The sequence below is a fragment of the Camelus ferus genome, chromosome 30, assembly GCF_009834535.1.
Source record: "Camelus ferus isolate YT-003-E chromosome 30, BCGSAC_Cfer_1.0, whole genome shotgun sequence".
NCBI lineage: Eukaryota > Metazoa > Chordata > Mammalia > Artiodactyla > Camelidae > Camelus > Camelus ferus.
Window position 1 is genome coordinate 2,868,449 of NC_045725.1, and position 14,721 is coordinate 2,883,169.

The 14,721-nt window shown below is 55.3% G+C and overlaps 1 protein-coding gene across 5 annotated transcripts in view; it reads left to right on the forward strand.

Annotated features, from left to right (window-relative positions):
• The window catches only part of MBP (myelin basic protein), an 83,714-nt gene extending 70,449 nt beyond the window's left edge, over positions 1–13,265 (forward strand). For 3 of the 5 annotated variants that reach the window (XM_032470386.1, XM_032470384.1, XM_032470383.1), the window contains 5 exons: positions 4,790–4,897; positions 6,213–6,248; positions 6,639–6,671; positions 9,913–10,035; positions 11,937–13,265. In XM_032470386.1, the coding sequence (XP_032326277.1) occupies positions 4,790–4,897; positions 6,213–6,248; positions 6,639–6,671; positions 9,913–10,035; positions 11,937–11,981 (345 nt within the window). In that variant the 3' untranslated portion in view covers positions 11,982–13,265. The remainder of the gene's footprint in view (positions 1–4,789; positions 4,898–6,212; positions 6,249–6,638; positions 6,672–9,912; positions 10,036–11,936) is intronic. The other 2 variants (XM_032470385.1, XM_032470387.1) reach the window with 1 other exon arrangement.
• Positions 13,266–14,721: the final 1,456 nt, after the last annotated feature.

Sequence of the window (14,721 nt, forward strand, 5' to 3'; positions counted from 1 at the left end):
GGCCAGGGAACCAGACGGTGCTGGGAGGAGAGCAGCGGCCCTGCCTCGGGGTCCTGCCGGTCTTTTTATGGGGCTTCCGCCTCACTAACAGACCCAGGGCCGTCGGCGGGCTGAGCTGGAGACAGCCCGGGGTGAGGGCACCTGCATCGGCGACCTCCAGGAAGACGCTCGACTCTGAGTTTTAAGAGGGCAGAGGTTTCCAAACAGCCGCTCCGCGCGGAGCTCAGCTCTGTTCACATCACGTGGAAAAGATGGAGCTCGTGTTACCAACACTCCTTGTCAGGTACGCATTGTGTTTGCAGGACCAGTTCCCCCCAAACTGGCGGGTGACAAGCCGGAGTCAGCGTGGAGGGACAAAGCGTCCTCTGGGTGACACCTGTGACCTGCGGGCATTTGGTGCCCCTCACCTTGCCCCGCACCTGGGGCATCACATCATCATGGACACTTTGTCATTAGGGGCCGACGCAAGAGACAGGCAGGATTTTGGAGCTTGGGTTTTAAAGCACCAGAATGAGAGCTGGTCCTGACGGGCCGGGGGTGCCAGCGCGACCACCGCGAGCCCTCCGGCTGCGTTATTTGTGCCTGGGTAGCTGATGATTTATTACTGTTCTCTTGCCTCCTTTGTCCTCATCCGAGTCATTCTTCCAGAAGAGAGAGGCAAGGACATTAATGCTTGGCAGAGGGAGGGGAGGGGGTCCGGTCTCCTGGGGCCCAACAGGGAGGGCACAGGGCCCGCGAGTGTGAACACAGAGTGGGGACACGTCCCAGAACCGCGCGCTTGCTATGATTAGGGTCGTTGGCATTCTGATGGTGGATTCAGGGAAGACTTTAAATTCCTCCCTCAGACAAGAAACAAATTAAGAACTAGAACTCTCTTTTCCCCGAAGCACAAAGCCGCAGGCACAGTGAATATTCATTTTTTTTTTCAAGATAACAGCATTTTCCTCTGAGCGGGAATAACTCCATCAATTTGCTCCAATCAAATCCAAACACAAATGATGGCGCAGACAAACGCCTTGTCCCTGTTTCCATAAAACAGCCGCTCACTCATGGAATGGATCTCTCCCCCATCTGAAGACCATCCATCTTCAGATGCATCAGGCGAAAACTAATCTCCCGTTATTATTCGCCAGTTTAAGAACTCCCAGCTCTCCAGCAAATTGGAAAACAGTTAAAAATCCTCCCTGGTGTCTGGGGTGAGGGGGGCCATGGGGGGGGGGTGCGCGAAAGCCGCCCAGAAGCCAAGTGCACGAGCTCCTCCCGCTGGCAAAGGACATTAACACAAGTGGAGGGAACACAGTCATTTTTCAAAAACAGCAGTGAGTGAAACAGGCCAACGGAAAGCAATTCATGTTAAAAATCAATGGCATAGCGGTCCTTTATCCCGTGGCCTTCCTCCCATAGTGTGTAAGTTTTTTAGCACAATGTTATTTCATAGGCCATCACAACGTTTATTGTTGTTTTGTTAATCATGACACAGAAAAGGGTAACATGTCAGTGCATGTGCCACCGTGTCGCTGTGGTCACGTCCACATCTCGGGGGCTCCCTCCCACCTGCCGGAAGCCGGGTCTGCACGTGGGCATGAGAGCATGAGCCAAGGTCTTCCTTCATCTGTGGGGTTTCTTCCACGAATGAGTTTGTTCCAAATCTTCACGTAATATTATTTTTCTGAACGACTGAGAGGTTTTCATTTTTTTTAATTGGACAATTTTTTTTTCTAGTTTCGTCTATCGAGATACTCAGCCGTGTGTGTTTCGGAGTCCCCATGTTAATGTCCTGACCGCAAGTGTAGACGGGTGGGCGTGGGGTGGGGTCCGCATCTCGGGTCCCATCTTCTCTGATCGCCCAACGTCAGGGTGATGGCCACTCCCTCCTGCCCGGTTCTTACTCTACAGGAAGACTGATCTTCGAATTCCTCCTGTGCCTTTTAATCACCTGCAAAGTAAATGAGGGACTTGGAACAGGATAGACGTGAACCCAGAGACACCAGGCGTGGCAAATAATCATAAAGTGTTAACAAGTCTGGCTTTCGGTCCTTCGTGAACACAGATAAATCTGTGCATTAAACCTGTAGGTCAGTTTGGGGAGAACTGGTATCTTTGCCACACTGAATCTTCTGATCCGTGAATATAGTATGTCTCTCCACTTGTTTGTCTTCTTTGATTTCTTCCACCAGCATTTTCTGGTTTTTGCATAAAGATCCTATACATGCTTTGCTAAATTTATAAGTAATATTTGTTTCTCAGGTGCTATTACATACAGTAGTGGCTTTAAATTCAGAATTTTTTAACTAATGTATGAAAACATGACTAACTGTCCTGTCAGTAACAGACCATTGCAGCTGCAACATAGCAATGCTGCTGCAACCACGTGACTACGGCAGAGCCTCCTGGACAGAGTCTGAGTCCAAGGCCTCGTCCAGTCACTCTCCAAAGCATATGTAACAAAATAATCGTGAGGTTTCATGATGGCTGCTCTTACTTAACGTCTGTTCCATGTGTTCAGCTCTGTATTAAAAGTGATCCAGTCGCCGTGTTAATTTGACAAGCAGTTAATGCTTATGGGATGCGTAGCTCTGTGCTGAGGGCCGTAGAGCAGCAATTGCCTTTTTCATGAACGGTTCTGACCCCAGATTCCAAGAACTGGAATACAATTTACCAACTTCATGTGTTCCTTAAAGGATTTAAGTTATTTTTCCCTCAAAAGACTGGTGACCAATGTATTTGTAATAAAACTCACCAAAATATATAGTTCCGCTTTCAGCGTTCAAAGCTGGTATGCGTGATTGTCACGTGAAATATTATTAGCAACCCAGTGCTCCATTAACTGTCTCACAGCAGAGATGAGTTTTAATAATATGAAATGCACATATTCTACCTGAACATTCATTTATAAAATGTAAGAAATTTTTCTAGTTGAATCAAGAATGTGTGAATTAAAGTGCATGGTGTTTCCATGACTCAAAATCTAACACATCATGCAGAAAAAAACGGTATATAAACACCAAAGTAAGCGTAAGTTGTACTAAATTTTGAGTTGTTTTCATTCTTTTCAGCCATTAGGACGGCACCTAGTAAATAACCCCACTCGGCAGAGACGCTAGACCTTAAAGGTCGCTTTTTCTCAGGAAGTAGTTTACACAGTCACCTAGCTCATTTGTTCCCTTTTTAATTCTTAATTTTACACTCTCTTCACTGGAGAAGTGTGTGTAAGGCTGGCCAGCAGGGCAGTGGGGGCCTGGGGGGGCTCGTGGACACCTTGTTTAAAGGACAGAGAGGGGGCCGGTCCACTCAGGGCCAAGACAGTTCTCAGAAAATAGAGGAAAACCTGGGCACATGGTCCAGTGTCGGACCCCGAGGGGGCCTTCCAGGCCAGCGAGAAAGGAAGAGGCTGAACTGAGAGAAGCAGGCGCAGGGAGAGGTTGTGGAGGGGAAGGAGGGAGGCAGCGTCCTTCGCAAAGCCGCACGGGCTGGAACGGGAGGAACCGGAGGAGGGCCACCCCGGCCTTCGCTTCAGTGCCGATGTCGGGGAGGGCACACGTGCCAGGAGTGTTTTAAAGCAAAACCTGCAAGGTTTGTTAGCTGAGCTAATAGGGGAGGTGGAGCAGAGTCCAGGGGGACGGCAGGGTTTCAGACCTCGCGGGGGGTGTGGGAAGGCCATCAGCTGGGGAGTCAGAGACGTGAGCGGTAACTAGTGTGTGGGCAGCACGCCTGGAACTGGCGCCAAGGACAACACACCTGTACTGAGCGCCAGTACAGCGGGCCTGTATCTGGTACCAAGGACAGCATGTCTGCAGCTGGTGTGGGGACAGTGCACCCGTAACTCCAAGGACAGTCCGGTCGGGGGTGCAAGTCTCACCTGTGAAACTAAGCCCATGAAACACACTAAATTCTCGAGAAGCACTTTTTAGGCTTGGTGGCAGCAGTGTCTCCTGCGTGCGACGACGGCCTTCTGAGCCGCACGCACCAAGCGGGAAATGGAGGGACGTGTTCACGAGGCTTCGGCACATTTCACCGACTGGCTTTAATGAAATTCTCCTGACGACGGACTCTGGCCCCCTCCTTCTGAGCACGAGAAGCAGCTGGGAGGCCCTGTTAGCGCCTCTGCAGAGGGCGCCCTGTCCGCACCTTCCCCCCGGGCCTCTCCCCAGGGCGGGCGGGCTCCTGCGGGGGCACAGGCAGCGGCCAGCCAGCCAAGGGGGCCGCGAGGCCGCGGGAAGCGAGTTGCTGCCCGGCCCAGCGATGCTCACCACTGCTGTCTCCTCTGCACCAGTCACTGACCCAGAAAGTTCTGGTTCCATGGACGGTGGCTGGGCCTGGGCACAGTGCCCAACAGTCCTGCCCTGCTCGCTCTGGCCAGGGAGCGGTGGCCCAGGGCTGGGCGGACGGAGGGGCCTCTGTGACCCTGGCGCTGACTGTGAGAGGCAGGTGGCAGTTCACACGCGCAGCTATGATGTGCTGCTACGGCTGTTTCATGTGCCATTCCTGAGTGTTTTCCTTTACCCAAAACAGGAGCCGGGGGAAAGGCGCTCTTCCTCCCCATGGTAGCTGGAATCGCCCTTAGGTGACCTTCATCACCCTCTGCCCCTTCTACGACCCCTGTCACTACTACCCAGGCCAGTGCCTCGCGCTGGCCTGCGGTGGGGTCCTCCCTCCCGCCAGGGCTGCGTCTCAGGGTGCATGTGCAGCCTCCCAGCGTAAGTCCTGATTGAAAAAGAATCTGGGTCCACAGAAAAGGGACAAGACCGAGGGACGGGCTGTCCTGAGATCCCCGCATCCTATCTTTCAGGATGGACATCACGCGGCGAGAACCACGCACTACGGCTCCCTGCCCCAGAAGTCGCAGCACGGCCGGCCGCAAGACGAAAACCCTGTAGTGCAGTTCTTCAAGAACATTGTAAGTGCGCCCGTCCCGCTGCACCTGACGGGGTGGGGGGAGAGGAGATTACAAGGATGAGGGGGCGCCTGGCCAAAGGTCTGAGCATATCCCCCAGGTGACCCTGAACTCCTGACCCAGAGGGTCTGAGTATATCCCCCAGGTGCCCCGAGCTCCTGACCCACGAGGGTCTGAGTGTATCCCCCAGGTGACCCTGAGCTCTGACCCAAGAGGGTCTCAGTATATCCCAGGTGACAACTCCCTCGTCCTCAGGGTGAGACTGGCCTCAGGAGCTCGGGCCTAGCTCCAGGTCCCAGCTGCACCTGCCTCTCACTGAACTCTGTGTCCTACCAAAGAACTCAGTCGTTTTGATTGTAAACTGCTATGAGGTCCTTAGTTTAAAAATACAAGCTTTGCGCAGCTGAGGAGACAGCAGAAAGGTCAGGAGATTGGGGGCAGGAGGGACTCAGGGACCAGGGGCTCGGGGGGGGGGGGTGGGGCGGGGAGCCTGCTGTGACAACACCAATGGCAGGTGCCCCCACATGTCGTCAGCATGCTTGGGCTGCACAGCACAGTGAGCCCTGATGCAAACCATGGACTTCAGAGGTAACGGGTCAACCCCGGCTCATCGCTGTAACAGAAGGGCCACACCGAAGCCAGGGGTCCTAGCAGGGAGCTGTGCTCAGGACAGAGGGGCAAGGAGAACTCTCTGCAACTGCTGTGCAATTTCCCTAAAAACCTAAAACTGCACTAAAAAATAGCGTCTTAAAAACAAAAGCCAAACCACAGGCTCTAATGATAAGCTTTCCATGCGGCAGACGTTTCAGATGACAGCTTCGTGCTGATGGTGAGTTCTGGAGTCACAGACACTAGGGCGTTCCTTCTGAGGCTCAGTTTCAGGGACACTTTACTGCCAGCCCCAGAAAGGATCCTGGTGACATTCACCACCTCCTTCGGTGCGGGCGGGTGTGTCACCGGAGCACACGCTGCCTTGTCACAGAGCCCTGGGTGTGCTTCCCACCCTCTCAGGCACTTCCTGAGTGTTCTGGAAGCTCTGGGTAGCAATGGACACTTTCAAATTCTCAAACACTGCATTTCCCACTCAAGTAGGACAGAAAGAGGGGCGCCAGGCAGAGTCTGAGTGGGTGGCTTTTTACACCTGACAGAAACTAGACCCTCGCAGGCAACAGGATCTGGCTGCGAATTAGCAGCAACCTAGGTGACAGCAGGCGGTGACAATGAGGTGACAACGTGGGCTCCCTCAAGGAGTGTCAGGGCTGCTCTGCAGGATGGACACCCCCCCCCCACCCAGCTCACCGTTCTCCTGTCCTTGCAGGTGACACCTCGCACACCTCCTCCTTCACAAGGAAAGGTAAGACCTCTGGATGTTTTGAGTCACCATCAGTCTATTTATAGACTGTCCCCTGAAATCCCTAAATGGACCAAACAGCGGGCTGGACTCACAGCTACCTGACCTCATCCCCAAATGTTCTGCCCAGTGGATCCCCTGGAGGGCAGGCTGAGAAGTGCCCGGCGTCCCCGCCCCGACAACCGTGCAGCCAGCACCCAGCTCCCCTGCCCTGGAAACCCTGATCTGAAACCCTCCCGGGGCCACTCCAGGTGGCCACACCAACCACGGGCATCCTGCGCATGGGACAAAATCCATGTGCTGTGTTGTATTGGTTTTGTTTCCTGTTTTATTGAAAGAAAGTTTCTCCCACACTGATCAGAATGTCACTGTCTCTTTCTCTTCCTCACGCAGGGGCGAGGACTGTCCCTCAGCAGATTTAGCTGGGTAGGTGACAAGCACACGTCTGTCCTGCTGCCTCCCGCCTCCCCACCACCCCCCCCCCCAGGCCTCACGGCCACTCAGCCGGCTATCCCTGCGATTCAGCTGCGCGGTCCACCTCCTCTCCCACCCGGCCCCGCCTGCCCCTTCCTTCCAGCACCACTCAGGCCCCGGGGACCAGGCACCAAACGGCCCCGAGGAGATCCCACCGGGCTCCTTCCCGGAGGAGGAGCAACTCCACATCTGAGAAAAGCCCTGATTTCCTTCCCAAACGACAGATGAGAAAAGCAAGTCCCAGGTGTCGGCGTGCGGGCCCACTAAGCAGCCAGCCCTCCCCAGATGTCGACATTCTGTTGAGAGACAGTGATCCTGCTAACAAGAAGGAAAGATGCTAAATTCAGTTATTCAGTTTGCAGTAACCTAAGTAACCCAGAAGACTGGGGTTTTGGCGTAGTCGTAACTAAAGCTTAGCAGCCAGGCTACCCAGGAAAACTGTGTTTAGGACTGTCTGAGAACAAAGTGTCCGTGAAGATTTTAAATGCCCGACTTGTTCACTTTCTCATAAAATTCGGTGTCTGAGCCAACTTAAAATGCCTGTCCACATGTTCTAACCAAATGCGTGGACCGCAGTTTACTAGTGAATACGAGATACAGTTCTTACTCTATGAAAGTGACAATTTCCAGAGTAAAACAACCTCTAACCCACAGGCCAGGGATTCCGTGCGTCTTGGTGACAAAATGTCCTGTTCCCTGGTGCACATCCTACCTCTGCTGATGCTCAGTTAATAAGCATCGTTGCATTTAGAAAGGAAAAGGAAAAAAGAGAGAAAGAAAGGGAGGGAGGAAGTGGGGGAGGGGAGCCCCGCAGAGAAACGGCAGAGGAAATTTTCCACAAAGCTCCTGAACTGCATCATTGCACTGAATTCTGAGCTGTTTGCTGGGACACTTTATATGAATACACCTGAGCTTTTCCTGACACAATGAATTTGCAAAATTATGAGAATAAGAAGGACACTGACGTGGGCCAGCACTCACAGCCAACTAACGACTGACTTTCTGCGCCCGCAGGAGACAGAGGTGACGCTGAAGGATGAAACCCATGTCTGATCCGGAAATCTGACCTCAGTAACCACTTAGCCTGTCTCTTGACCTCCTAGGCATGGCCCCAGGGCGTCAGGCAAGGGCATCGCTGACTGTGGAGCGAGGGGAGGGTGAAAGGACCGTCTTCCTTCCACCTCGACCCAGCGGCTAACAGCATGGCGCGCCTCTCCACTTCTCCGTTTCTGGTCCCAGCAATGTCTGCTAAATTCCTCTTGTTCCCAGAGCGAAATCCTTCTCTGTTTATTCTGTGAGCCAGTTTGTCTGTTTCCTGAAGCCACCGGACTGTCTTCCTGCTTGGACTTTCTGAAAGTCCCGCCAATTTGCTAAACTGTGTTGTATGTTTTCTGGTGACTTCCAGGAGGTCCAAAGAGATAAGTGGCCGAGAATATGAAAAGAGAAAAATTAAGCAGGTTCTTAAGTGGAAAACCAGTCCTTGAATTTGATTCCCAGGAGCTCTTTTATTTTTGGAGGGAACGGCAGAGCTGGAGAATGATTTCGTCCTTGCCCGGGAGCGCGTGGTTTTCTGCGGCTCCCGCCCACGCCGGGCCCTGGGCGTGGTCCCCCTCCGCCGTCGTGGGGGAGAGACCGTGTCCGTGGGCAGCGCTGGGCTCCCCTTGGGAGCGGCCTCGGCTTCCACCGCCTCCATCTGTTCACACCTGAGAACCCTTGTGTGCAAACCTTCACGTAAAAGCGGCTGCCTCGCTTCTGCGTGGCCAGCATCTGTTCCCAAGTGCGGCTGAAGGGGAAGGACGGCGTGGATTCTGGCAGCTGAGGGCGAGGGGCGGTGGACAGACGGCCCTGGCCCAGCTCCAGTCCAGACGCGAGGCGGGCGGCTGGAGGAGCCGCGAGCCTTCCGGAGCCGGGCTCCAGCACCGCTAAACTAGAGGGATGGGCTCCCGAGCTCCCCTCAGCCCTACAACCCTCTCGTGAAACGGAAACGGACTGTAGACAGAGACGAAGGGTTCTGGGGTTCTGAACAGGAGATGGTTTTATTTTGTTTATAGAATTCTTAGGAGAAGTCCATAGAGAGAGTCTCCCGTTTCCCGTTGGCAAAATAAAAAGTGGCGTCTCAGGTTGGGCGCACAGGGGCCGTGAGGCGGGCGGGTCCTGTGCAGAGGCGCTGAGCGGCCTGGGCCGCCCCGAGGGACCCAGGGCTGGCACACCCTTTACCGCGAGCGCTAACATTCTGAGCACCCGGAACTTACAGGGCCGTTCCCTTTGAAACGAGAGCGTATGAGCCTGCAGACCAGCCCTAGAGACACAGATACCCTTACATCTCAGTAACCGTTTGGCCACCTTCTTCCTCTTCCCCAGAGTGAGAGAGGGCTTTGGGGGCAGTTGGAGGCCAGGGTGGAGGCTGCCTGTTCTGCCTGAGGGGCGGGGGAACCTGAAAGTTCAGAGCTACAGGCTCGGTTCTCAAAGCAGAGCATCCATAACCCCCATTTTATAGAAGAGGAGGAAACAGGTTCACAGGGGTTCCGACACTTGCCTAAGGTTGCAGAGCCAGGGAGTGGCCGAGACCCGTCCTGGCTGCCGGCCCTGGGGCTGTGCCCTGGTGCACATGCCGGAGGACCTGGCTCCCCACCCCAGACCTGCCCTCTTCCCTCCGGTGAGCGGCTCTGAGCCCAGAGCCCCAGGAAGAGCCCTGGTCCCAGGTCACCGTCCGTGCTCGGGGCATCCACGCTGGGGCCCAGAGAGCTGGTGCTGGTCACTCCCCGGAGAGGCTCCTCCAGGCCGAAGGATTAGGAATTTTGTCTTTGCATGTTAGAAGGGTGTGCGCTCCAACCTTTCACAAGGTCCGAAGGCTGTTGGTGCCTCCAGGGCAGCAGATGTGAGCAGTTTGTGTGCACGACCAGAACTGGGCTGGGCGAATGGCCGCCGGGGGCTCTGCCTGGGGACGTGGCCTTGGTGCCCCTCCCTCCAGACACACGGGCAAAGGCTGCTGACCCTGTTCTGCTTGACGCTGGCTGATCTGCTCTTGAAAAGCACGCAGCGTGGAGACGGGGATCCACTGTCATAGAAAAGGGGGGATCATTCCAAGGGTGGCCCTGGGCATGTCCCAGGCAGAGCCAGCGCAGATGGACACGGGGCCTCGCTGGGGCCTGGACTGTCCCCGGGAACCAGCAGGTGGCACCTTCTCTTGCAGGGTTCTGAGGGCCAGAAGCCAGGATTTGGCTACGGAGGCAGAGCTTCCGACTACAAATCGGCTCACAAGGGACTCAAGGGGGCCCACGACGCCCAGGGCACGCTTTCCAAAATCTTCAAGCTGGTAACGTACCTTCTGGATGTGGGGAGGCCCTGGGGAGGGGCCAGGGGCTGCGGCTGCTCAGAAGTCCCCCTGCATGTCCATCCATGGGGCAGGCGCTTCTTCAGGGCCCAGGGCCCTAGGGGAGCTTGAGGACAAGGGGTGACAGAGGTTACAGCCGGGCCTCGGGATGGGGCTGGAAGGCATCAACACCTCCGGAAGGTCAGGTGGCTTCCTGGCCGGGGCAGCAGCCCTCTGTCCCCGAGGGAGCCAGCGGGAGCCTGGGTGAACGGAGGGTGAGAGACCCCGGGGACCGAGGTGTCCGTCCTGTCGGGTAACATGCAGACCCAGGTCCTCCGTCCGTTCGCTGAGTTACCTTGGCCCCAATCTCCCTTAGTTTCTCCTTCGTAAGATGGGGTGACATCTGGGCAGAAGCCCCTGTGACGGTGGAGGGGGTACAAGGACACCTGTGAGGCGCCCTGCCCGGTCACCCACGAAACAGGCCGTCACTGCTCAGGGCCAGACAGCGTCGCTCGCAAAACCCTCAGATCTCAGACCGGCTGAGTAGTGACGGGGCCGCACGTCACCCTGGCCTGAGCTGAAGTGGGAGGCGGAGAGGTTCCAGGCTCAGAGAGGAGCAGACACCCCCTGACTCCCCAGACCCCGTAGGGGCTCCTCCCACACTCTGATCTCCGAGGTGACGGTCTCTCAGTCCCTCCCTCCTGGAAGCCACAGCGGGGCAGGTCTTTCCTGGAAAGAAACGAGGTGACATGGGGGGCGGTGAGCGCCCACGGCCCAGGGGCTGCTTCTGACTGAGGCCAGGCTCACCTGGAAGGAAAGTGAACGTCCCGGAGACAGAAGGGCTTGGAGCCAGGACCCGCCTCCCAGGACAGAGGAGACCTGGGCGCCATGGCGGGCAGGCCCAGGTGCCCCGTCGGTACTGGAGAAGGCAGGGGCTGCAGTGGGGCTGACGCTGGGACTGAGCCCGCTCCTGGCGGCTGAGTCATAAGGCACTGGGGCTCTCCTGCTTGGCACGGGGGACGGAGGCGAGAGCAGGTCAGGGAATCAGGCCGTGTGTCGTCTGGTAAAGGGCTTGTTTCGTATCTAACCTGCTTTCTGGGGGCTCACAATCTAAAGGGAATCTTTGCGAGATCAGGTTTTCATTCATAACCTAAGGAAAAAGGGAAATCCAAAAAGAAAGACAAAAATTTGAAAGAAAATCTGAAAGTGAAAAAAGCAAGCAAGTGCCCTCCTCCAAGCTAATCTCAGTGGCACCTGGAGCGACTGTGCCACCTCTTGGAGCCGCCGCCCACCCCACGTCCCTGTGCCCCTGCACAGCCGGGTCACCTGCCCTGCTGCCAGCTCTCTTCTCTGTTTAACTTCAAATTGTATTTGCCCAGAAAACACGTCCATTCGTGGGTTTTTAAGGCCCCTGAACACCACCAGGAGGCTGGATTTCTCAGTGCCACGGAAGAAGGCTCACAGGAGGGGACAGGACTGTCCTCGGGGAGGCCAGCAAGAGGGTGGCTCCTGCTGGGGGACAAGCCAGGGTGTGCTCGTGGGCACCCAGACTTCCCCCAGAGGACGTCTTCCCGGTCATGGTTCATGGACAGCTCCGCTTGGTTCCTGGAATCTCGCCGAGGAGCAAAGCCCTGTTCAAGGCAGAGCCATGCAGCGGCTGAGCGTCCCTGCCCCTGAAATGCCACGTCCCCAGGCGCACATCCGCGCTGTGGCCCGTTCACCCCTTGCACTTGGGTGTTGGATGCGCTGTGGGCGGTTGTGAGGCCAGAACCACAGATCAGCTCTGTGGGCGTCATTTAGCAGCAGACGCACTGAGAGAGGCCCAGTGCCTTGTGACAAGTGACATAGGACGGCCCAGGTGGCGGGAGGCTCTCGTCCCCTGACACTCTGTTTCCTTCTCTCAGGGAGGACGAGACAGCCGGTCCGGATCCCCCATGGCGAGACGTTGAAGCTCGGCCTCCCTCTCCCAGAATCCTGTCCTCGGCTTCTTAATACAACTGCCTGAGATGTTAACCACGTTTGCATCAGTCCCTAGTGTAGCAGATGACCCCTAACGCCTGCAGAAGACGGCTCCCCTGTCCCCTTACGGCTGAAGATTAGTGTCCTCGGGAACACCCCTGGCCATGCCCCTGAGCATCCAGGGCCCCCACCATCACCCCAGCCCTGGGACTGGCTCCGGGCGCAGCCGTGGGGACCCCGCCCGGGTGCGGAGGCCGAGCAGCTCCGAGCTTCCTTTGGCTTCTTTTCCTGCCTCCTCTCACCTCCGCAAGGACTTAATCTTCCTAACAGGGTCGGGCATCGGAGCGGCTTCGCGGCGGGGGCTTTGGTATGTGACAGGCGGGCGGGCAGCTGGGAGAGTCCCACGTAGTGGCCAGACTCGTGCGTGGCGGAGAGGGGACGTGGGCGGACTCGGACCGGGCAGCGGCCTCGATCGGGAGACAGGGTCTCCCTGGGAAGCGGGTGACAGCGGCGGGCCTTGGAGTGGCCTCTGCGAAGATGTGTTTCCTGGCCGGCCCGGCCGGAGGGGCGGGAGAGGCACGGCTCAGGGCGGACGCAGGAGTCTCCGGGTGGCCTCGCGGTGGCACGCGGGTCACTGTGGAGTGTGAAGGTGACAGGTGGCATGCTCAGCGCGGCAGTGCACGTGGCGAATACTAACCTCCGTGGGGGATAACCGTCTCGCCCTCCTGCCCCCTTGAAGTCACCCTACGAACACACTTACCTTCCCCGCATCACTGACCTGGAGCGTGGGCGCGGCCGACCAGGCGGGGCGAGGTCGGGCCCCTGTGAACCGCACTCTTCTAACTCTAGCTGACATCCCCCTTGCTCCCCCTCCATAACACACTGATTCCTGCCTTTTGATTTTAGCATCTCTCCTCTGAACTTTCCAAAGAGCCCCCGCACCGACGTCACCCTCCCTAGAACGAAGTCGGGGAACAGTCGACATAAAGCCCAGACGCGTCTCTAATCCGTTCTAATTCCCAGTTTAGTGTGGGTTTAACAGAATGTCTATTAATACAAAGCCTCCATGATGAGAGGGTAAGAAAAAAAAAAAAAAGTAAAATTTCAGAAACAAAACCTCCAAATCGCTCGACACACACACTGCACCTTGAGCTGACCACCGAATGATCTCAGCTCGCAGCACCCGCCAGGCGGCAAGAGCTCTGGCGCTGGGTCTTGTGGGAAGTGTGCCCTGTTCTCGAATATCGAAATAAAATAATACACTTTTAATGATACTTGCACAGCTGTCTCATTTGGCTTTTACCCTGGTCTGTGGATCGGGGGAAAGCGGGAAGCGTGTCTCGGAGCCGCCACACGCAGCTGCCTCCCGGGCGCGGCGCAGAGCTGCCAGCCAGCACCTGCGAGGGGCGGGTTCTCAGACAGCAGTCTGAGTACCAGCGGGAGACAGGAGCCACCACCTCAGTCCAGAACCGTGCGGAGTCCCTCCTCCGTCCTAGGAATACGGCCAACTAGGAAAAAGATGTCCTTAATTTGTTACTTCAACAGGACAATGACTCTGTGAACCATAAACTTCATATATAAACTAACTCCATTGGCATTTCTGGGACAGTCCAGTATCCCGTGACGCATGAACAGGTCCCCTGACAATTATGATTGATTTTCATGTCATTTCAAGCCTCCTTTAAACACTTTACAAACAAGATAAAGTGAAAAATACCCTCAAGGCCAGGAAGACAAGGCATCCTCAGACCACTCAGCCCCCACAGGTCTGAATTTAGCCCAAACTCAGCATTGTACTAGGTGAACCCACGCTGACAAGGGGACAAGGGAAAACGTCCACCTTTAAATGCTGCGACTCACCCAGAGCCCAAATAAGTAAATACCCAGGAGTTTTAAAATAATACAAAAACTCTCTTTATTATTCTTAAAGCCAGTACAGTGGCTTTTGGCATAGCTATCTATCCATCTCTAGTACAAAACTGGATTAAATAAATACCATCCAATGTATAAACAGACCATGAAACAATTTTAAAGATAAAAAAGGATTCTTCCATAAATTGAAAAAAATTAACTTTAAAAATGTCTTTTAATGGTGACTCAAGAATGAATCACTGTCACTTCTGAATTTATCAAGTAGATTACAAATCTTAATACAAAAGCCTTCGTGCTGTGAAGTGTTACACGTAAAAGAGACTAAATAGCAAAGTATTTCATGATTACTGCCTCCTGCTCCTGCCACTTGCTTTTTAACTCTTGGTGCTTTCAGGACCTAATCACTCACGTTCTGAAACGGCTGGGGCGCCTCCCGCCAGGGGCAGCAGGTGTCTGGGGAGCAGGGTGTGGCGGGGCCGTGTGGGCAGGGCCGGGCAGGAAGCTCGCATAGCCACGTGTGAGCCGGTGTATGAATGCTGCAGCTAGATGTTTAAATGCTAATTTTCACTGGAATTCAGTAAAGGTACAGAGGCCCCAGATGTGTATGGAAACACTTTTGAAACTTTTTTCTGTAAACGCCAAAATGCCTACATTCCATGAATAGAGACCAAGCGGCAAAGAGGGAAGTGTAGGTGCCTCAGCTGGTGCCTCCGCCCCACCGCACTTCGCAGAGCAGAGGTCACCAAGAGGGTAGATCAGCGGTGGGTGGCCCTGCACGAACTCTTTTGGGGCAGGGATTGGGGGTGGAGCCAGGGGAACAGTACTTTGAAATAAACTTCTGAGAAAGACGATGCAAAC